This window comes from Micromesistius poutassou (assembly GCF_964030765.1).
Source record: "Micromesistius poutassou genome assembly, chromosome: 2".
NCBI lineage: Eukaryota > Metazoa > Chordata > Actinopteri > Gadiformes > Gadidae > Micromesistius > Micromesistius poutassou.
In genome coordinates, this window is record NC_140272.1 from 13,960,325 (window position 1) to 13,984,407 (window position 24,083).

Here is a 24,083-nt window from a genome sequence, read left to right on the forward strand (position 1 = left end):
AGGTGGCGATGTATTCCATGCCTTCAGATCCCGATCCGAAGCGGATGGATCACTGACGTCATATCCGATCCGCTGTTTTGTCCAGCATTGTTTTTTATGATGTTTGGTAGTAGTGAGAATAAGATCGCTCAATAAATGCACACATTCAACCATCAGGAAATAACGTCAACATAATCCCAGCCTTGGTAAGCTTTGTATTTTTTGCGTATTGGCCCACTCAAACACTTTCGTATTACCTCGCATGTAAAATTTAAACTAACAAAATATAAACAATATAGCCCGTTAGTGTCACTGTTTGCTGTTTGACAATGACAACATCTACAGTAATGTCTGGACTGTTAGAATCGGCTGCATGGCATCCTTATAATGTAATAAATAAGAGCATTAGTAAAGGAAACAAGATTATAATATATGGGAATATTGGCCTACATTGAAGCCAACTGAGTTATTTGTGTATCTGGTTTGATTGTACACGGATAGGTTATAAAAAGGCCCATATAAGACCGTGACCTGCATCATGTCCGCGGAGCTGGACCTGTCGCCCCCTGAGGTTCCGGAGCCCACTCTCCTGGAGAGCCTGCTGCGCTATGGGCTTTTCCTGGGGGCCATCTTCCAACTCATCTGCATCTTGGCCGTCATCATCCCGTCCTCCAAGGGACACGAACAGGTAAATGCCAGAGATATGTTGGGGTCTGGCTTTTATTTAACAAATAAACCATAATCCAGCGTCGTTTTTCGTCGATGGACTATTTTCAATGTGTAAAAGAGGGGGCATGATATCTTGGCTCAAATATATATATATATATATATATATATATATATATATATAATGTGTATTGTGTACAAACAACCGGCCTTGGATTGATGATACACGACAACACCTGTATATCACCAAGTCATTCATAATTGTCTTCACGGTAATAGTGTATCAGGGCTTGCAATCTCTGTTGTGCAGTGTTCCTCTTCCAGAAACTGCTGATTTGAATGGATAATGTCTAGGAGTCTGATTAATCGATTAATAATATTTCAAACTATTAATACTGACGAAAAAACGAGGAAATCTGTAGTACCAGGGAATACAGGCTTACCCATTATGTATTACTTCTGTTTAGATATGCTTTATATGGGTTAATATATATATATATGGGCTAACCCTTTTTTATATTGTTTCAACGATGGATGTTATCATTATCCTCATAGGGGAGGCATTGTTGAACGATAATGTATGCATATATCATATCAGCTTAGTTGTATCATTGCAGTAGTGGAATTATATGTAATTATTACACCGAGAAAGTTTGGTGATACTCATTGCAATGCACAAGTAATTGTCAGGTAAATGGTCAGGTAAAAGGAAATCCAAACCCAATGGCTACTAAACATACAAACATACTGCTTCTTAGAAATGATGTGTTAGGCTCTTTATTTTGTAGCTATAGATCAGACTAGTACTATTTGTTTTTTAATGTGTGTGTGTGTGTGTGTGTGTGTGTGTGTGTGTTCCACAGGAAGAGACAGAGACTACTGATGGAAAGGCTGCTGAACAACTGAAAAAATCAAAAGGACCTGCGCCTCAGATTCGCCAGAAACTCAAGAAAGAGAGCAAAAAGAAGCGATAGATTACCAGTAGCCTGACCGTGTTTAAATGTGTATTTTTGTCCATGTCTAACCGAATGCCAGCATTTATTGTTAGCCTATAGGTGTGCTAAAATGGTATTACATTTTTCACTTCCAAGTGACCCTGAACTTTTATTTTCTCTCAATGCCATGCCTGTTTTTACAAGTATGCGCCAAGCTTCATAGACTAGTTGACGTAATTATCTGGCAAAAAAATATGACTTGCATGTTTATTTTGTTCATACATTTTAACTTGCATTGCATTTCTGATTACAAATTGTTTAATAAATTTATTATTACTGCTTTTTAAATATGCATTTTTAAATGAATGAAATTTAATGAATCACTGCTCATTATTAAATTTAGATTGTCATGTTCTTAATTATCTTCGTCCCAAGGTAGCTTCAAATTGGACCATGACGTAGGACGACTATATCCAACGGTCCCTGACCAAAAAGCCTATTTATACACCGTCGTTGTAAAATGTCTTTTAACCAACCAATCTGCTACGATGAGGGGTGTCCGTACTCAAACCATTATCTGACACGTGATGTTGTGTGCAAAATGCTTCCGTTTCATTACCATTGAATTATTTAGATATGTAGGCCTACGTACATTACAATCCATTCGGTACCAAGTGAATAGGGGATGCCTAGGCCTACTACAGCGTGCGTAATACGACCATCATGTCAATATCAGTGTCGGGACGTGATTCTTGACGCCATCTAGCTGCGTAAAGTGCGTAATACAGCCTACCTATCATATTTGTGCATCGTGGTTTCGTCAGTGGGGCATTGTGCGCGTGCCTTTCCACTCACTAGGCATGTTTTTTACTAGATCGCTTGGGTTTGCCGATACATTTCGTCGCATGAATTGACTGCGGTTTGTGTACTGATCAAACCGTAGCGTTTTTCCAGGGAAGCACAACAGAAGGTTTGTGTCATCCGCTGCAGCCGGGAGTTGTGCCCTCACCTCATCAAAGCAGAATCCGTCATGACCTCTCTCGGCGCTTCCCAAATACGCTAAATGGGATTTGTGGTCGGGCCGAGGTTCAACAGCAGCTGGATAGCCGTTTCCATTATTTCTCTAATGAGGACAGCGATTAGAATTTAATTGAACATCTCATCCGCGCGCCTGATTTACGAATCAATCTCAGGACGCATTAAAAGGTGAGTAGATAGGCTATTTACGCCAACTTAAAAGCTATTGTGACAAATAACCAGCTTTCATATAGCATATACGAGCTATTGCGTTGCAAAAAATGATAAATGTTGTATTCGTTAGAGCGGTGTGTGTTTCATTGTTACAGGCCAGTGTAACGGAGGCTTCATGTGGCCATTGCCCGGTGCCTCTCATGCTCGAGAATAGCCCCATTTATATACGATGCTCACGATGGGGAATGGTCGAATATCTGATGCCTTTACCCAAGATGACACTGCGCTATAAGACGGGGAAAACGCTTTAGAATATCATGACAATATCCATCGAAATTCAAAATGGAGTTGTAACAGCACCTGTTTTGATTCATCAGGCCGCATAAGTGCTGCACTATGTTGGCTGTGTAGAGTCAGACGCACGGCTAACAGTCCTGTCGTCTTATCATGCCTTTCCCCATTCACAAATCCATCTTGAGTATCTGTTTACTCTTGGTTTAATGTACTTGCATGGGCTACTATGCGACTGTACTATGGTTTCTTTTCTATCTTTCTTTCATTCTTTCTGATGGCTCACGCGGCTCATTGTGACAGCTGCTGCCCGTGCAGGCTCCCACTACCCCACCCCTCGCTGCTAGGAACACAGGTTGTCTGAAAACAACTGGTGGGAATCCCGTGGAAATAGCATTGTAATTATGTGGATGATCCATGTACCTTTGTTAGTTGTCTTTGTATAATCCCTCACACGTGTGGGTCAACATGTTTATTCAGGTTTGAAATATTCGGATTATGCAATTATATAACACATACGATTATATTTTGGTCACAGCATGGTGATGATGATGGTGAGGTGATTCCAGCGTTGAGTGATACTAATCAGTAGAGAATGCAAACATCTTTGTATTCTTTGTTTTCATAGAATCGAATTTTTGTTTTTTAAAGAGTAGTCAAAGAAAGTCAGGGATGTATGATAAACTTTAAAAACTGTAACACAAATTATATTTTGAAAGCCTATTGGATCCTTTAGAATTACTTAGTGTTCATATGAGCATTTAGATTTAGCTCTCTCTCTCTCTCTCTCTCTCTCTCTCTCTCTCTCTCTCTCTCTCTCTCTCTCTCTCTCTCTCTCTCCTTCCCTCTAAGGGTCTGGACTTCAATAGTGGGTATGGGACTTTTCATGTTTTGCTTCCCTATTCTTTGTGGCACCGAATGGAACAAGAGCTAATTATACAGCAGCCATCCTCATCGCCAGAAACAATTGTAGGCCGGCCTGTTCACTCAATGATGGACAGAAAACGGAAGTAGGTTTTATCAGCTGGCAGCCGCCCTCCGACTCTGCTCTCCTCCCTCTCTTCTCATATCCTCTCTGTGTGTGCACTGGCTTTTAGTTGATACACAATTGCAAGGTCAGAGGCAGTTATAGAATGTTACATTCCAGCCATACACTGGAGTGTGTGACCTGGGAGGCCATTTGTAATTATTTTCTAATCCAAAAATATCTGGAATAATAAATAATGAAATGCTTTTGTGTACTCATATATGAGAGAACGTCAAAAACAAAGGGCTTCAGCAGACACATGCTGGTCCATCGGCTGTCGTTTGAGCAAGGTGTTCAGTCACGTGATGGTGTCTGCCTTGCAGTTTCACCATGTATGCAGGTGTTATAACCTAAATCAAAACATACTGTCCTCTCGTCCCTTTATAAACCGTACTCTTGGTACTCATGTGGATGTGGTCCACCTTACCATCCAGGACATAGGCCGAAAGCATATCTTATCTTGGAAACAAACAACTCAGCCATTGTCGTTATGGTCCAAACAGTATCTATGACGTGTATGTTTAAGGTATAGCCTGTATGCAGTATGATGTGCAAGATTTATGCAGGTAGGATTATGATTTTCTTTTGAGGTTGGCACTGAGAAAAAAAACACACACACATACATACACACACACGCACACCCGTATCAAAGGACAAGGACTGGGAACATGAAAGTGTCTGCCGCCCGCGAGTGTTGTGTTTGGCGGAGGCATGGCTCTGAGGTCGTGCTCCCTCTCTGAAGAACAGCAGGTTGACTACCGCTCCGCTCTGTTATGACTCACTGGCCTCTGTCAGAGCCAAACTTAACACAGCATCCTGCTAACCAGCGCTGTCTGAGGAAGCAGAGGAAAGATGGAGTTCCTGAGATTTTTTTCAGTGCTTGGATTATGTGAGGAACCAGGTCTTCAAATGTGATATTTCACACAAGATTCAGTGGAAAGACACTTGTCTCTATTTTTTCTGTGTGACTGTAGGGATGTGTAGTGGAGATACATGAATTTCTGGGGTATATGAAAGATGCAGAAGGTCACAGAGAAGGTCTGAGGCAATTGGAAGTGCCCATCTTGATATTTCACATTCCTGGTCTAACAGAAGCGGCTGTCGCTACTTGGCAGTGTATAAAACTCCACTCCTGTTTACTCCTCAGTGATCTCTATTCTACTTTGCATGCTTTCTTCCTAGTTTCTTTCGCTCCTCCATTTCACATGTTTAGTTACGAAAACCCTGAGGTAAATATTCCAACTCTCTTGAACTCTCTTTGTGGCAGACAAAGGTTTTGATTGAAGCCCACTGTTCTTTTGCTCCAATCAAATTCAAAACTTGCCCACCGACATCACTCCTGTGACACTCATGGTGCCCTCCTAAGACACACGTGTTTGAGCATGACGAGTCCCAACGCAGTTCCCCGAGCAGTGGGAATATCTCCTCTGGAATGAGACTTTGATACGTACCCTGGTGTAATAATGGATTTGAGGAGTGGATCATGCCTTTGTTGCCTCCACTGCCACACTCTGCTCTTCTCACAATTCCCCACGGTCACCCACTCTCCTCTTCCCTTTCCTTCTTCCTGCCTCCCTGCTGCTCAGGATGTACTTTTTTGTGCTTGCCGGCACATTTCGTACCCTTCCTCAATCCCACCACACTCTTCCTGAATCCCCCCCTCTCTCGTCTTCTCCCTTTGATTTCCTTCTCTCAATAGTTGTCCAATACTGGTTCTCCCCCCCCCCCCCCCCCCCCTCTCTCTCTCTCTCTCTCTCTCTCTCTCTCTCTCTCTCTCTCTCTCTCTCTCTCTCTCTCTCTCACTCTCCTCTCCTTTCCCTGTCAGATGTGTTGTTGTTGGGATGAGGCGACCACGTGATGTCAGAGAGAAAGCCAGTGCACCGGAGGCAGCAAGCAAATTTGTTTACTTGCAGCGACTTTGAGACAGCCAAGTGCAATGTTTTGGCTAGGCCAGTCGGAGAACCCTTGCAAGAAGTAGGGACAGGCTACATTGAGCAGGTTCTAGATTTTACTGAGCACTTTTATTTGCTCACTCTTTCTATTTTAGGTTTTCATTTTCTTTGTTTCCCATAATCATTTTTCGTGTAGCGGTGCTGAGGTGTGGGTGAGATTCACTGTGTTGATGCATGTGCTTGTGCATGGGGCTGATATGCCAGAAAGGTTTTAATGTGATCAGTAATCCCAGTCTGTCTATGGTGCCTTCATTCCAAGAAATGGTATAACAATATAACATAACAACAAATGGCTTGCGAGAGGACTATGTATCCGAGCTACATTTTCGTAGAATTTATGTTAGCGCAAACACAGTTTTTAAGTGTGCAATCCCACCATCTGGGATTCATAATACTGTTGCTTCTGTTCTACACTATCAAATATTATTTAGCCTACTTTATTTTATTAAGTCACTTTTTCTCTTCATGGTTTTAGTCTAATGCCAGTATCATCATGCATTTTGTAATTATTATTATTATTTTATATATACATGGCACTATTATGCGGTCAGCATCTTTATATTTTTTATGCATGGCTGATTGCAGTGGCGCTAGTAATCCAGTGGTGGCGCTGCACCACTGCTGGATGCTTGTAGGGGAAACATTGTTGTCTTTATATTTAATGATTAGTAATAAGTCATTCATACATTCAATGCATCATTGGAAAAGATACACAACTAATCACTCACATTAAAGTAATGTGGCAAATTCCTTAACAAACTCAAAGTAGATCAAAAGATACAGTAAGAAAAGCTTGAACTTCAACAGGCAGGAAATGCTCTTGAACCTTTTACACTGGCTGCTCTGTAGTCCCAACACCAAGTCCATCAGTGAATACATTGAATGGGAAGTAGGCTCATTGTGTCCAAATAGCCTACTAGCTTTACTGCTACTATTCGGTTGAGTTTTAGATAGATTACGGGTTCTGTATATAAGGCTGAAGGCTTACACCTTCCATCTAAAGAAGTGGACACTCTGTTATCTTTCACTGGGGCTTTTCCTTTCCTCCTCAGCCAGTAAGTGTAATACCTTGCAAAGCAATATCACGGTTAACAAGTGTGCTATTTGAGTGGGGACTATATCCTATCATATGGCCACATAGCTGGGGAGAAGAAGCTGTGTGGATCCACAGACCAAAGCGGATGTACTTTGATGCTTCTCATGCAGAAGCAAATGGTTATTGAGCAAACCAGCCCTGTTTAATACGGGTCTACACTGGGGAGTACGATGGTGCTCTATAATGTATTTAGCGAGAGTATTGCTATGTTTAAATTAAGCATAGCATTAGCATTCAATGATTTGCTTGGCACATTCCAAAAAGGCTGTGCCGTCAAGGTCATCCAACAGCTGGCTAAAGTGGTCTCTTGGCAAGAGGATGGGGATTGACTTTATTTTGGCGAGTGATATCTCAGTGTTGTGTTTACAATCCATCACTGGCATCATACAATCATATATATTACACGTTTGCAGTCGAAGTTTGAATTGATTTATAGGTTGTTATTTTCATCTGAAAGGTTTGTTTGTTCTATTGGTCGGACACTGTGCGTTCTGTCGGTCGTAGAATTCTCTGTGATTATATTTCCTAAATTCCTCGTTCCTGGTTTAACACGAATGGAACTGGTCTACAACAATTTTGTCGGTGGGCGACCGCCCAGCCAAACGACCAGCAGTGACCAACCCACAACACGTTGTCCTTTTTACGGAACCCAAAGCGCGCACGTCATGTCCACCGTCGCTCCGGGTGGTACCAACCAACCAGGCCCAAAGTCCATTAACCCCACTCCCCCACCGCCACCCCCATCCAGCTGGCCTCTCGGCCTAATTGAGCGGCTTGCCACTGCCCACGTTGACCTATCTTTTGCATCAGGCCTTGGGGCCTGTCTCTGTGTGTGAGTCAGTGCTGCACCATAGGATATGTTACCCCCTCCCCCCCCCCCCCCAACACCACCACCACCTCCCTACTGTGGCAGATCAGGGCCTGGCAGGGGTTGAATCAAAGCCTGCGTGAACACACACGTACGCTTGAAGTCACTGCAATGCAATCGCACATGCATAGTACATGCCTTCGTTCACACACACGCACGCACGCACGCACGCACACACACACGCACGCACGCACGCACACACACACACACACATGTATCGATCCACCCACACGTTTGCTCAGCAGGATATGTTCTTTATGTGGGAGAATTCCCCTACCTGCATCTGTGTGACTGTGTGTTGTGTTCGGCACAGGGGTCTCTCTCTCTCTCTCTCTCTCTCTCGCTCTCTCTCTCTCTCTCTCTCTCTCTCTCTCTCTCTCTCTCTCTCTCTCTCTCTCTCTCTTGCTCTCTCTCTCTCTCTTGCACTCTCTCACTCTGTGTCTCTCTGTCTCTCTCCCTCTCCACCCACGAGTCCACAGCTGTCCGTGGGCCCGCCACGACAAGGCGCCCACGCGGTTCTTTTTACAGCCTTTTTTCCTGTTCCACTTCTCGTCGTCGCTGTTAGTCACACTCTGGTCTTGTCAGAGAGGCTTGCGTCTGATATGCTGGTTTGCTGGTAGGGGGGTTGTGTCTCATGACAAACTCTGTGTTCACGGGAATTAAGGAACAGCTGCTCTCACAACACATACACACACACACACACACACACACACACACACACACACAGCATATACACACGGTCTGAAACTGAGAAGTTCAATATTCACAAAAGTGTGTGCACGCCTCTGGTAAACAAGCTTAAAAAAAGACAGTCTCATACTGAGTCACCCTAGAATTCCCCAAAAGGAAATGAATGGACTCCTCTTGTATCTTATTACAAACTGTAAGCCTGGCTTCTTGAGCATGTTTGTCTCTTGTTAGGTTATTTGTTTAGTTCTGTGCCAGCGAACTACCAAACTGAAGGGTCTAACTTGTTACTATTAGGCCCTGAGAGTAGGAAGGAGCTACTCCACATTGGAATTTTGGAAGAGAAATAAGATTCATTTGAATATATATATATATATTTTTAATATTTATTACGTTATTGATTCTCAGAAAATCCATTTGACTGATAGCATGGCTTTGAGTCTGAAGGGTGTGTTACTGTGTGTGTGTGTGTGTGTGTGTGTGTGTGTGTGTGTGTGTGTGTGTATGTATGTGTGTGTGCGTGTGCGTGTATTGGTGATTTCAAGGTGTTTCATCCTCAGTCTTAGCCTTCTTGGGAGCTGACTGTACCTGGAAGAAGTCCAACACGTATGGAGCGCCAGTTAGCTAGCACAACTGCAGTGGCTCACGGTCGTGGGGGTGCGGGTAAATGTCAGTTGTCAAAGATAAAACAAGAAGGAAGTGATTAAACCTCTGTTCCTTTTCCCTCAGATCATTTATAGCTGAACTCATGGAACTATTGTGTTTTTAGTTGAATTGAGTCCAAAGGGCGACTGGTTTAGTTATGGAAATATAAATACTGTAAATGAATGTTGTTTTAGGAAAAAAGGGACACTCTTGGTCATAAATATCCATATTGGTCCATAAATCAATCATGGATTCCTATTTGATATTTATTTAGTAAAAAAAAGTCTGATCTGATCTTCACAATAGCTATATGAATATGTGGTCCTTCTAGATTGTCATAATTGTCGATAATGTCTATATTTCCATTAGGCCATGTGGCATATGTGGCATATTTCAAATTAATTATAGTGTCCAAATTAATTAAAATGTGGCATTTCTGACAGTGCCTAGCCATAGGAGCAGGGATGTGCGTTAAGGGACAGAAGCCAGTGAATGAGTCCAGCTGAATCCAAAATGACCCCCTCCTCCTTCTGACCTCTGTCTCGCCCAGGTCCGTGCACATGGGGGCGGGCAAGAGCAAGCCCAAGGAGCCCGGCCAGCGCTCCATGAGCCTGGACGGGACCATCGGCACTGGCTCGGACAGCGGACACTTCCATCACCTGGGGCCCGCCCAGCAGACCCAGACCCCCAACCGGAGTCCCGCGGCGGGGACGGGCAGGCGGGAGCACCGGGGGCAGCACCAGCACGCGCCCTCCAACACTCCGGAGATGGCGCTGTTCGGAGGCGTGGACCACACGGGCACGCTGACCTCGCCCCAGAGGGGCCCTCTGTCAGGTAGGCCTCCGACGGCTGGGCCATAGAAGTGATGGGGGAACGGGTGGAGGCCCTTGTCCTAGATTTTCGAGCAATCTCCAATACAATTTCTTTGATATATCTGTATTTTGGTTGTCTTTGTTTATATCACATTTTATTGTTAGCATTATATTTCATGAGGAATTTCACTATAAGTGCTAATGTATGAAGGTTCTGTTGCTTATATGTATATATCTGCTTTGGTGAATTTGTATTGGAGACATTCTACATCTATGGCAGGTTTGATGCAGTGCGTGTCGCAGAAATGCATGAGATTTAAATCCAGGGACTTCAATCACGGGGCAAGGGATGCGTCTGAAACAACATCCTATTCTTCTTAAAAGCAAAAACAACTCTCAGCGATATGGCAGCTGCATATCGGTGAGAGTTAATACAAATGAAAGTATTTTCATTTTCTGCTTGAAGGGCCACGTCTTCTATCACCGGAAATGTTTTTTTTGTACGTGTTATGTGTGGGTTGCTGAAGTCATTATTAGGGCCAAGGTAAGTGGCATTGTCACACACTGTGATGTACTGAAGAAACTGAATATTGTAAAAAAAAAAAAAGGGTGATAGTGTGATTGTGAAAAACACTGCTGGTCTGTATGGGGATTTGGAAGAATATGAACATAATTGCTTTAATCCCAGTCTTCTGGCCACGTAGTAAAAAGATGAAGGCTATTTGCAAGAGTGCTAAAAAGGACATGGTTGTTCAATCTCATCAGTGAAGCTCACATCAATACATGTCATTTCGATTTGATTTGATTCTTTAGAAAAAATATGTAAAATATTGACGTAATATTGATGATTGGTTGATTATAATGTCAGGCATCAAGGTATTGATTACTGGCATCAAATTGTCGATCATTAGCATCATGATGTTGTGCATTAGCATGGATTATTATTTTTTTTGTATCTTGGCCTAAAGTGCTCTCTTGAGTCATGAGCAAGTGGAAGTTAACGCTGACTGAAAGAATCACTGGGAAGATCTCGACCTCTCATTACATGTCAATCTAGTAGGTACCTAAAAAGCCTTTCGCATGGAGCCAGCTACCAAATGTAATCTGTGCTGCACAAACAAATATAAAACCATAATTTCATACAATCACTGGAGCTCTTCTTCAGAATCCAGTGAGCCTGCCGCTTGTAGCAGAGCAGTGATCAATAGGTCACCATCGATATGAATAGGTCTGCTCATGTCTGACATACTCCATGTGTCGGGTCACAGCAAATACTGAGATGTTTGATGCGACGTCAATGTCACACATTTTAATCATGTCAGGGCAATGGGGGGGTGATGACATTGGACTGTAATGTCATGTGTCTAGACTGGCCAGATGGTTGTCCTAATGCAGCTCTGTCTGGAGAGATTGGCGCCACATCTGCTCGCATAAGATAGATTTACTGCCCTCCGTCTCTTCTCTTTCTCGCTCTCTCTTTAACAAACTAATCGATGATTGGCTAGAGAAATCCCACAGTTTCCATCGGCTCGTGCAGCCTACGACCAAAGGAAAGCCCCTTTTATCAGGGTTCCCAAGCGTCCTAGATTACCTAGAAACGTTCAGCACTTTCCAGTCAAGGCAAACACGGAGGAAATTCAGATTGATCTATTTTCCTAATCAGTTTTGAGAATTGATGACCAAACTTGTAGTCACAATTATATTTAGTGGCTATCCTCCAGCCTACATTAGCAGAGCCATTTATGCTCAATGTGGTCCCAAAATAAAATAATGTGTAACTGTTTTCAGTTTTTACTTTAGCGGTGTAGGTTTAACCCGGTGTTGGTGGTCGATTATGTCAGTGGTGCGGTTGCTGTGCAAAACGTGGATGATCCTTTGTAGAACTTGTGTAAGCTTGTCGAACCACATAGCCTTTCACATTTCAACCATCGTTGTACAAATATCACTTCTATATTACCGGCCAGTTGTGTGTGTTGATTGTGGGAGATATTTGTAGTGGGGGAGGTGTGGAGAAATGGCCACTTCCTTAAAACACTTTGTTCTGTGTGCGTGTGCGGTGCGCTTCCTTTTGATCCATGTCTCGCAGGCGGTGTCACTACGTTCGTGGCCCTGTATGACTACGAGTCGCGGACAGCCTCCGACCTGACCTTCAAGAAGGGGGACAGGCTGCAGATCGTCAACAACACGTAAGGAGGACCTGTCATGGATTTCATATCAGTGCCCGAACCTCTCCCTGAGGCCGGTCCAGACGGCAGGGTCTCAGTCAGATCCGCTCTCGGGTGTAAACACACAAATCGATAAGAATGAGATGCACAGCGAGAGCTTCCCTCGGTTAAATCACTCTGTCCTCTAGTCAAGAGTGCTGATGTCATCAGGACCTCAGGCCTGATCCCAGCCAAAGAACACCAAAAACAATGTCACACATTGTGATCCATTGTAGGATTATACAGACGTCCTACAATGGATCACAATGAATCCAGCAAGCAACGGGTTTTTGGTTTTTGTTATTCCTGCATAGTAAAGCGTAGAACGAAAGTTGTGCTCACTTGAACTGAAACCCTAATTCCCCTCCCACCCCCGACAGATTGGCAGTGGCAGCACAGGAAGCGTAGTACAGCTAAATATAAAAGGCACCATTTCCCAGAAAAAACGCTTGTAGAGCAGGTGGTCCTGTGGCGTTCCTGACAATGGTGTTGTTCTGTACGGTCTCTCCCTCCGCAACCTCCTGGTGGGACGAGCGTTCTGGCGGCTGAGTAGCAGCAGTACGGTCACACTGAACTGTGACAGTGCAACATGGAGGCATGCTCCATGCGTGGCGTCTCTTCCACTGTGATTCCACCCGTGATGGAGCCAGTGAATCGTCGGGATCTCTTTCACTGCTATGTTTTGATTCCTGCCTTTTGTATTGTTGTTCTTTTACCCCACGCCTCCACCTACAGGTCAACCGAGCATGCATTGATTTTGTACAAAAAAAGAACTGGTCTGAATAGGTTGGGAAATTGATATTGGCAATCACAAATAAAATGTCTCCCAACGTTTTTCCGAGAACAGATAAGGAAGTGCATATCGCCGTTCATAAATAGTCTCATGCTAAAAGCAGTGGGCTTGTAGGACACGATTTATATAACAGCATCACTGGTCAGCATCCCTACCGCCCGGTCCGTCCGTGGCGCTCCACGAAGCACCATGGCCGTCACCTCTACAACCGCCGCACGCTCTGCTGTGTCTTGATGTGTCTGCTGTTTTCTGTCATCTCTCCCTCTTCTCTCTCTCTCTCTCTCTCTCTCTCTCTCTCTCTCTCTCTCTCTCTCTCTCTCTCTCTCTCTCTCTCTCTCTCTCTCTCTCTCTCTCTCTCACACGCTTCACGGTTTCTCCTAGGAGAAAGTACAGCTTCAGGTCAGTATCCCTTTTGTGCAGTCCACACATGCTTTCCGATGCGCCTTGTGTTCGCCCCCATCCCCTTTAGAGAGGCCCGGGTGTGCTTGGTAGACATAGTGTAGCATCTAGATCAGTATTAATTGGATGCACTCTGACATGTTAGACGCTCTAATGCCAAATCCCCTCCCTGAATTCTGCATTTTATTTCAATACACCCAATGTGGATGCATGTAGATGTATATATGAAAGATGTGGCTTGTAGCTTCTTCTATCATTCTACCCTGTGATCTATGTCCCTCTCTTATCATGAAGTACATTGACCTCGGATTGAACTGCTCACTCACTTTCTTGCTCTAATAGACACTCTCTCTCTCCCTCTCCCTCTCCCTCTCTCTCTTTCTCTCTCTCTCTCTCTCTCTCTCTCTCTCTCTCTCTCTCTCTCTCTCTCTCTCTCTCTCTCCCGCTGTCTCTATGTGTGTGTCTCTCTTCATGTATCACACCTATATGTTTAGGGAAGGGGACTGGTGGCTGGCTCGCTCCCTGACGACCGGAGAGAGCGGGTACATCCCCAGCAACTACGTGGCCCCATCCGACTCCATCCAAGCAGAAGAGTACATCACCCCCTCCCCTTATTTCTCTCTCTCTCGCTCTCTCTCTGGGCTTTTCTTGTTTATTTTATTCCTTCATTGTACATTTTCCGGCACCGATTGTTTCACCCCCTCCTCTCCCCATCCCCCCATCCCCCGCCCAGTTTTCACACCCCGTCATAGTCGTAGTCTCCTCATATCAGTATAAATGGCATCAAAAAAAGTATAAGAAGGACACTTGTTCTTAGGAAAGGATTGCTACCCCAAATACAGTATGATACTCACTGAAAAGAAAAGCAGCCATCTGTGGATTGATAGACTGCCAAAAGAGACACATTTTACTAGTGAGACAAGGTCAGACACACGATTATTTTTACCCTCTTTCACGATGGCGGGAAACAATAAGATACCATTAAAACATTGAGAATCCAACACATTTTCATGTTCATGTTTGCATTTACAAACATCCTGCGTTTCACCGTTTTTGGAGTGGAATGCAATCATTCAAGTGTGTTAATGACATCTCATGATAGTAATGCCAATAAAACGGTGACATCAACGTGATTTGTCATACATTGCATCCAGATCCACGACAACACGATTGCAGACACGGCTCGCGTGGCGAGACTGAATGAGTATTTCTGCTGAGGTCAAGCCACACCAGCAACGCGCTGGTGTCCCGACATCCCTGTTAACTGTTACTCTGAGAAGGCCCCTTTACTGATGGTGTGGTAGGGCCTCTATCACCAGTTGTCTGCACCAGGCGCGCAGGCTTGTCATTTGTCTCCACCCGTCTAATGCTCCCCCCTCCCCATTCCCTCCGTTTGGCAGGTGGTATTTTGGGAAGATCACTCGGAGAGACTCTGAGAGGCTCCTGTTGAGCTCGCAGAACAGACGGGGAACGTTCCTGGTACGCGAGAGCGAGACCACTAAAGGTGAGGAGGAGGAGGAGGAGGTGGAGGGGGAAGACAGATCTAAGTGAGGCGGCTATAGTTTTGACAGTGTTTTGAAAGAGGAATAGAAAAGTTCTTCCACAACTCAATGATTTATGCTACCCTGTCCCGTGGATTTATAAAGTACGATTAATCATTACAAAACATAAAATCATTGTTGTCATTTCAAGATTAAAGATTGGCTATTACATCTCAAAAGAACCAAATCTACTGCAAAACTGAAAAAAAAATTCTGTGTATATTTATATCCCTTTGTACCGCCCATGCTGCTGCCATTTCAAACTCTCTCTCACACACGCACACGCACACACACACACACACACACACACACACACACACACACACACACACACACACACACTAACACTGTAGGAAATCCCTATCCCATATGTCTCCATGCAGCATTTCCAAACAACAGATGACTGCATTAAACTCTTCCCTCAGAAATGTTGTTAAACGACAGCTGTACATAGCAAGCTGCACGTATGGCAAGGCTTTCCACGGTTTGAGGCAGTGGCATAACCATAAGGACGGCTGCTAATATATAATGTAAATACAAATACATTCTGTACAAAAGTTGGATACTATTTCACATATTTTATCGTCTGCAACAACCCCCGTAAAAGCATTACACAAGTGCTTTGTGTAATGATTGCAGTCCAAAAATACCTATTTGCTCTAATTTTCCTCAGAAATACAGTTTCACTTGGTAACCACAACCCCCCACACACACACACACACACACACACACACAAACAAATGTATTCAATTTGTCACTGCAAATGCACATTGCAAATGTGCATAGGGTGGTTGGGGGACGTTCTGGTGGGCCCCCCCACCAGAACGTCCAATGCAGAACTGGCTGAGAGACAATTTTGTATCAATTATTTTGTATGTGTCGACCATATGTCCCTAAAGCCAGATCTCATTCTCTGCCATAAAGCCTTTATTTTCCATTGGGGAGATGGCCTGTCTCTGGGGAATCACTTGTAAAAGAAAAGGGGGCAAAGCGTCTTAATGAAGGTAGTAGGTATTTAAAAAAAACCCTAGCCAGTGGTACTTGCCGCACTCTCTCTGCAGTCATGGGACTCTGGCTTTGGAGTTCAGTGGATCAATTTTCTCTCTCTCTCTCTGTCTCTCTCTCTCTCTCGCTCTCGCTCTCTGCCTCTCTCTCTCTGCCTCTCTACCTCACACTCTTTCTTTCTCTGCCTCTCTCTCTCTATCTCTCTCTCTCTCTCTTGCTCTCTGCCTCCCTCTCTGCCTCTCCCTCACTCTCTGCCTGTCGCTCTCAATCTCTGACGTAGGATCTGACAGGGCTGTGGTCCTTAGGGAGTTGTTGCAGCTCCATTTTATACAGTATGTGTGGAACGCTGAGCAGGGGGGACAGAGGGAGCATAGGGTGTGGGAGGGGGCGGGGGCACTGGGGCCTGTGAATCAATAGGGTTGAATCACTAGCAGAACTAGGTCATTCTTAGGAGGGTGCTGCCTTTCACCCCTCGGCTGTGAATCTCTTTTCTTCCAACCCTCACACACAAATTACGACTGCACGGGCACACACGCGGCCACACACCACGCACACATGAGCGTGCACACCCATATTGCTCATATAGAGAATAGTGTATCAACAGAGGCGTCGAAAAAAGGAAGTGTTCCAGAGAGAGGAGGGGGGGACTGAGCGGTAGGGGGTTAATAATCCCGGGGGTGTGTTGCTATGTTTTGCCGCTGGTAATGTTGATGCGTAAACCCCACCAAGATGAAGGGTATGGCTCATATGCAGACGTGCATGGTAGCATGGTCACAGGCCCCCGGGGTGGAAGACACAAGCACCAACAGGCCAGCTTCATTTCTGGAACACATCAAACGGAAAACGAATCCTGATCTTATATATATATATATATATATACGTATATACTTAAATACTTGTTCTGCTGACATGTTGCCAAATGTCTTGTTTGTTTTCTAGCCTTTGATCCTACCAAATCTCCATTTGAATCATTTTCTTGGGAGCACCAGAAGGGTAAAACGTTCCATGCGTTTTACCCTTCTGGTAAAACGCAGACGTGCCCGAAGCGACTGCTGGATCAAAAAGTGAATAAGCAATTTTGTTGCGCAGCTTATGAGTTACTCAATAACACCAAAAAACGTCCTAACTCTCTGACACTAGGGGTTGCATTAGAAACGTCTGAGATTAGCTTGGCTTAGCTCAACATCACATTGTTTTTGTTTTCATTGTTTTCACTATGGTGAAATGATGAAAGTAGATTGTATTGAATATTGGTGGAATTGCTGATTGGCTCAAGGGGATCATCAAGGATCATGATGTTTATATTGGAGGAGGCGGCTCCGCTTTCAGAGGAAGCTATAATGGAGGGCAGACATGGACCTAACCCTAATCACAGCTGTCGTGGATAAGGTGAACGCCAACTAGTGTCGTCTTTCTAACCTTGTTGATCAAACAACCCCCTCTTCTCCTCCTCCTCCTCCTCTTCCTCTTCTTCCTCTTCTTCCTCTTCTTCCTCCTCCTACTCTGGGTCTGTGTCTGCAGGGGCGTACTGTCTGTCAGTGTTGGACTATGACAACACCAAAGGGCTGAACGTGAAGCACTACAAGATCCGCAAGCTGGACAGCGGGGGCTTCTACATCACATCCCGCACCCAGTTCAGCAGCCTCCAGCAGCTGGTCTTCCACTACCGCAGTCAGTAGACCCAAACCCCCCCACACACATACACCTCTACCTTCCCCCTGTCCACCTGAGTTATAAGTGTATATATTTAGACGTATAATTCAGGAGGAAATCCCTCCAAAAGAGGGATGGTGGTCAAGAGGTTGACGCCACATCCTAACCGCCCTCACCCTCATCGTCTCATTCCAGAGCACTCAGACGGCCTGTGTCACTCACTGACAGACGTGTGTCCCGTGGCCAAGCCCCAGACCCAGGGGCTAGCGCGGGACGCCTGGGAGATCCCCCGCGAGTCCCTCCGCCTGGACCTCAAGCTGGGCCAGGGCTGCTTCGGGGAGGTCTGGATGGGTGAGTGTCCCTCTCTCCCTCTCCCTCTCTCACTCACTCTGGCTCCGGCTCTCTCTGTTACCGACGGCCACCTAGGTCCGTCTCCATTACTCCGTCCCCGTGCTTTCACGGTTGTGTAACCCATTTGGAAGCAGCCAAAGAGAGCTATGGCCGCTTGGCTCCACTCTTATAATCGTGTGTTGGGAGGAATCTGCCGCTGGCCGGCGTCTGCTCGCTGCGTTTTTTTTTTGCGTTGATGTCATTTCTGTGGACCTGTCGACGGCTCGCGTTAATCGCTCCTGAGGGGAGCCGTTGTAATCTGTGGCTTGCTGCCGCCGACTCTTGAGAGTGGGCTGACATCATGTTTCTTTACAGCGGATCTGGTTCCGTTCATTCTTTGCCCTATTTGTCATTTATTAGCTCTGAGCATACGCTGCTCTCCCCGAATCGTGTGCATGTAGAGCCTCGTCCATTGGGGGGGACGAGAGCCAGGCTCGAAAAGGTCATGTGTTGTGTTGTGTGTGACTAAAGCTCTCTGTAACCTTTCGGTGCAAGTGTTCATTTTTTAAATTTCAAATATCACATGACAACAAAACGCTCGACACACCGACCCTCCAAGGGGGGGGGGGGGGGTTGTTGTCCGTCAGTCCCAGTGGCATCAGACAGTGACTCAACAGGCCGTGTCTCCCCATAGGCACCTGGAACGGGACGACGCGCGTGGCCATCAAGACCCTGAAGCCCGGCACCATGTCCCCCGAGGCTTTCCTGCAGGAGGCGCAGGTGATGAAGAAGCTGCGGCACGAGAAGCTGGTGCAGCTGTACGCCGTGGTGTCGGAGGAGCCCATCTACATCGTCACCGAGTACATGAGCCAAGGTGACCCCGGAGACGCACACGCACACACACACACACACACACACACACACACACACCCACACTCACACATGGGGCTGCGGGCGTGCGCAGACAAGCACATGCGCACAGACACACGAAACACGTGCATTTGGGCGTGGATACACACACACACACACACACAAGCAGATAAGCACATGCGCACAGTACACACACACACCCAAAACTTGTGCCTGGACACACACACACACACACATGCAAAGGCATTAACATTCAGTAAACAATGTAATAATTTACTAGTCTCTTCTGTCCAAAAGCATACAGTGAATACAGAGACAGAACTCATGAAAACCCGAGCCACGAGACTCACCTGCCCCCATACCAGACCTGCCTGTCAATAATTTGCTGAACAGGGGCCACAATTTACTTCAGGTCGTTTCTTTGTGCCGTTGAATCCTAATTCCCTATGTATATTGTTTGCTGAACAGGTAGTTTACTGGACTTCCTCAAAGGTGACGCAGGGAAGTTGCTTCGTCTTCCTCAGCTAGTGGACATGGCATCTCAGGTACCATCTAAGCCCAGATCTACTGCCTCTCAATGCACCGTGTTCCTCCGTAGCTATTGATCCCAGCCCAGTAGAGAGCCCCTCCCCACTCCCCGATCCCCTCTCCCTGCTCTTGTATTGCTCAGCTCCTCTTGTTCTTTCTGCTGACGTTTTGTATCTTGTTTTTCTCTCTCTCTCTCTCTCGCTCTGTTATCTTTCCCCCCTCTCTCTCTCTCTCTCTCACTCTCTCTCTCTCTCTCTCACTCTCTGTCTCTCTCTCTCTGTCTCACTCCCTCTCCCTTATCCATCTCTCTTGCTCTCTCTCCATCTCTCTTGCTCTCTCTCTCCCTCTCTGTCTCACTCCCTCTCACTCCATCTCTCTTGCTCTCCCTCCAACTCTCTTGCTCTCGCTCTTGCTCTCTCGCCCTCTGCCATGCTCTCCGTCTCTCTCTCTCTCTCTGTCTCTCTGTCACTCTCGCTCTCTGTCACTCTCTCCCTCCCCGCAGATTGCAGCGGGCATGGCGTACGTGGAGCGAATGAACTACGTGCACCGGGACCTGCGGGCGGCCAACATCCTGGTGGGGGACAGCCTGGTGTGTAAGGTGGCCGACTTTGGCCTGGCGCGGCTCATTGAGGACAACGAGTACACGGCCCGACAGGGTAGGAGGAGACCACCACACACACACTCACACACACACACACATACACACACTAGGGCGGTGCAATGAATCAAATTTTAATTGTAGAAATAGAAGAGCAGAAGAGCTGGATACATATTTGTACATTATTTTCACAACATTTTCGATTTGAATTAGTTTTTTTTGGAGAGCAATCATGAATAAAAGCGACATGTTTTCAAACTGAAAAATAATCGTTTGAATAATCGTGATTTCAATATTTACCAAAATAATTCTTTCCATAATCGAGCAGCTCTCACACACATCTCAGGGTCCTCCAGATGAAATGGATAGCGAAGCACACACGCAGTTATCATGATGGTTCTGCTCCTCCTATGTACCGGTGCACAGCCAGTAGACCTGCATATCCACCAACTCACTGCGTCTTTTCCGTTTCCCATCATGCCCCAGGAGCCAAGTTCCCCATCAAGTGGACGTCTCCGGAGGCAGCCCTGTACGGCCGCTTCACCATCAAGTCAGACGTCTGGTCCTTTGGGGTGCTGCTCACAGAGCTGGCCACCAAGGGAAGAGTCCCTTACCCAGGTATGGGCCTCCACCGCATAGAAATGCACACCCACACGCCCACGCACACACCCACACGCCCACGCACACACACCCACACACACACACAATCACACACGCATGTTCAAATAGGAAGATAATATGCTAGAATCTTCTTGAGACTCGCAGGTAAAAGCTTTGCATTGCATAATGCAACGGTTAACCAGTATCAGTTTTAAAACAGAAAAGGGTGTATTAGTCAGTGTAATAACAACATGAAATTATGAAAACAGGACAACTGATACAATCACTGTAGTTTTAACCTTTAGGTGGCAGCAACCTCGCCAAAAGCGTGACCCTTCCAAACCCTAACTGTCCAAAAGTTGAATTATGTGTACATTATAAACCACCAATGACATTTTTGAAACTCACAATAAGTCGCAGTGATGTCACGCAAAAACTGTGTCTCTGTCTCTCTCGCTCGCTCTCTCTCTCTCTCTCTCTATGTCTCTGTCTCTCCCCCCCTCTCTCTCTCTCCCCCTCTTTCTCTCTCTGCCTGCGTCCCGTCCCAGGGATGGTGAACCGCGAGGTGCTGGACCAGGTGGACCGGGGCTACCGGATGCCCTGTCCGTCCGAGTGCCCCAGCTCCATGCATGAGCTCATGCTGTCCTGCTGGCGGAAGGATCCCGAGGAGCGGCCCCACCTTCGAGTACCTGCAGGGCTTCCTCGAGGACTACTTCACGTCCACGGAGCCCCAGTACCAGCCCGGGGAGAACCTATAGAGACACTGTAGGTTAGCCCCCCACCCCCCTCGCTGCCCCTCCGCCCCAAGAAGCTTTTTACAGTCGATCCATCTGCACTACGCCCCCCCCCCCCCCCCCCCCCCCCCCCCCCCCCCCCATGGAAGGAGCTCTGTTCTCTTCTTTTTTTCTTTGTTTTTAAATCCATTTTCTGTGGCGGGAACACGACCGCCTCCATAGGAACGGGACACTGTGCCACGGGGGTGGGGAGAAGGCCCATCCACGAACCACGGAGGTGCTCCCTTTTGTTTTGACCTGCCAGCGATGGCAGGAAAGCGTGGAGAGAGGTGTGAGGTTCTTCTGTGACGGGAGAGGTACTCAGGGGGGTGGGGGGGGGGGGGGGGGGAGGGGGGTGCTCCTATGCACCGGGAGCAGACCCAGGGGCTGCGCTGTTTGGACCGTGTTTTGGTTGGAGATGGACTCCCGTTGACTGTGCCAACAACGTTGAATTCTGCAGCCGGGGCGCGTGTGAGGAGACGGATCCTTACGCCAGGAGATGCTCTTCCGGTGGCTAGATGGTGTGTTTTCATGGAACCTCCCACCGTTTTTTGTGTGCGTGTGTGTGTGTGTGTGTGTGCGTGCAGCGGTCTCCTCCAGTAATCCTTGGGAGAGCACTGCCACTGTGGCACAGGTGCCAAAGGAATGTCTACTTTCTGTTTCTGTGTCCTCCTTTTCTCCAAATCACTCTCCTTCCTGTCACTATCACTTCCTGTGTGTATGTCTGTGAATCTTTGGTCTGTCTGTTTTTGTCTTCCTCGTCTTTTTCTCAAGTCTGCCTTTTATTATTATCTCTCTCTCTCTCTCTCTGTGTCTCTGTCTCTCTGTCTCTCTGTCACTCTGTCTCTCACTCTCACTCTCGATCTCTGTCTCTGTCTCGCACTCTCGCTCTGTCTCTGTCTCTCTCGCTCTATCGCTCTCTCGCTCTCTCCAGTTTTCTCAAGTGCTGCTTCTTCAAGCAAGCAAGTGTTGACTCTGGAACAATTGTGGGGTTTTTTTATTCTGATGTCTGGGTGAATGTCTGGGTTTTTGCTTGCTTATTTTATTTATTACTTTATTCATCATTTTGAATTTTGTTCATACATTTGTGTCCAATTTATGAATTTAAAAGAATAAGTTGTAATCACCACTTATCATGGGAGTGCCAGGGTAATTGTAGTTGACAGGCTGGTTCTGCAATGCTGGAAGTAGGTAGCAGCATTTTAATGCTTGTTTTGTAATCCACAAACTCACAAAACATGTATATTTTAACCCTCCTTCAATTTTTTAATCTCTCTCTATCTCTCTTAACTTTAAATCAACTGCTTTTTCAAAAGGTTGGATCTAAGCGAAAAAGGTGTCTTATATGCATACTGATATAAGGTGACTCATTGCTTGGACAGCAAATCTTAATACAACAAACTAATTGTACAGAAAACCCTGTTCTGGTAGCACCTTAGAGGAGAACGCCTTTCAGAAGGGAGAGATGAAAGGCTTGGAGTCGTTTCTACACGATATTGTTTTCTCCTTTATAACCCTTTTTAACCTTGTTTCAAAATGCGGCTGAAATGACCACTGGTCGTGTTACTGTAATATATCCAGGGCATTGAAGCCAACTTTGTTCCGTGCCAATCCAATTCCTGTTTCTTTACTGCTGTCCATGTATATATGGCTTTATTATTCATTTGGGTGCTCATTTTGGATATGTTTAAGTTATTTTAAAATGTACAGTACAAGTCTGCCCAGCTGTGTGTTGAACTTTTCAAGTCATACAAATCCAATGAGTGTTATAGAGTGTTCAGTTTCGGATCAAATATATATGCAATCTGACGGCCCTAATTGAAACGACAAGTTGTATCAGGTAATCATGATTAATTAAAGTATTCTTACAGATTGGAGACCCAGTAAGCATGCGGTCGTGCCATTATGCTCATGGCTCATTGTGCTAGTAATAATATACCGTTGTGTACATTAACATGTGTATGTTTACTTTATATAACTTAAAACACTGAAATGTGTGCCATGCATTGAAATCGATGTTTGAATTGATTTGTACTTCCTCGACAATGCCCTTGTTCTTTTCCTTTGTCATACTGTACATAACGTAGTGGTTTGTAGACGTATTATTCAAGCGACTCCTCTTTCTGTTGTATTTTGCGCACTTTCTTATGGCTTAGTCTTATGAGGTGAAGGCTGTAGCAAAGAATATAGTAAAGAAAGAGTGACAGAATGTTAAGGGGAAAACAACCTGTGGATTGAGCTTGAGCCAAATACTAAAATCTAATTATACCGAAGGCACCATCGCAAGCTGAAAGATTTCACTGACTTCATGCTGATGACATTCGTCTATGTCATTAACTGGAACCAATCAAATGGCAGTTCAAATCTCATGTGTTCGGGCCGCTCACTGTTTAATTATTATATTCGATGACATATGTTCCATACAGCAATAAGAGGGTTCCTTTTCTGTATTTGGACCTCTTATAGAAGGCCTATAAAAAAAACTATTTATTAGCAAACTTAAGATAAATTTTGTAAATAGTATCTAAAACAGAAGAGTGTGATGTAATTACTTTTGTACAGACTTTGCTTTGCTCTCCAATCGCACCAGTCTCCCAAGGGTTTTACAATGGTGATGCAAGCCTTCTCCCAACATGCTCT

At 45.5% G+C, this 24,083-nt stretch overlaps 2 protein-coding genes across 2 annotated transcripts; both read left to right on the forward strand.

Annotated features, from left to right (window-relative positions):
* The first annotated feature begins 64 nt into the window (after positions 1–64).
* On the forward strand, positions 65–1,922 carry manbal (mannosidase beta like). Its single transcript, XM_084463938.1, has 3 exons — positions 65–185; positions 481–667; positions 1,509–1,922. Exons 2-3 carry the CDS (start codon positions 518–520, stop codon positions 1,617–1,619), a joined length of 261 nt encoding a protein of 86 aa, XP_084320064.1. The 5' UTR covers positions 65–185; positions 481–517; the 3' UTR covers positions 1,620–1,922.
* A 622-nt stretch (positions 1,923–2,544) lies between these two features.
* On the forward strand, positions 2,545–21,428 carry LOC311338619 (proto-oncogene tyrosine-protein kinase Src-like; the record flags this gene model as incomplete). Its single annotated transcript, XM_084463908.1, is given in 13 exon segments — positions 2,545–2,786; positions 9,888–10,171; positions 12,236–12,335; positions 14,040–14,138; positions 14,946–15,049; positions 17,613–17,762; positions 17,940–18,095; positions 18,769–18,948; positions 19,413–19,489; positions 19,975–20,128; positions 20,557–20,688; positions 21,219–21,343; positions 21,345–21,428. Coding segments are annotated over 12 exon segments (1,635 nt in total). The 5' UTR covers positions 2,545–2,786; positions 9,888–9,897.
* Between the last annotated feature and the right edge of the window lie 2,655 nt (positions 21,429–24,083).

Coding starts and splice junctions, on each gene's coding strand:
- manbal (XM_084463938.1), top strand. CDS start 518: ATGTCCGCGGAGCTGGACCTGTCGCCCCCTGAGGTTCCGGAGCCCACT. Junction 668..1,508: donor CCTCCAAGGGACACGAACAG/GTAAATGCCAGA, acceptor TGTGTTCCACAG/GAAGAGACAGAGACTACTGA.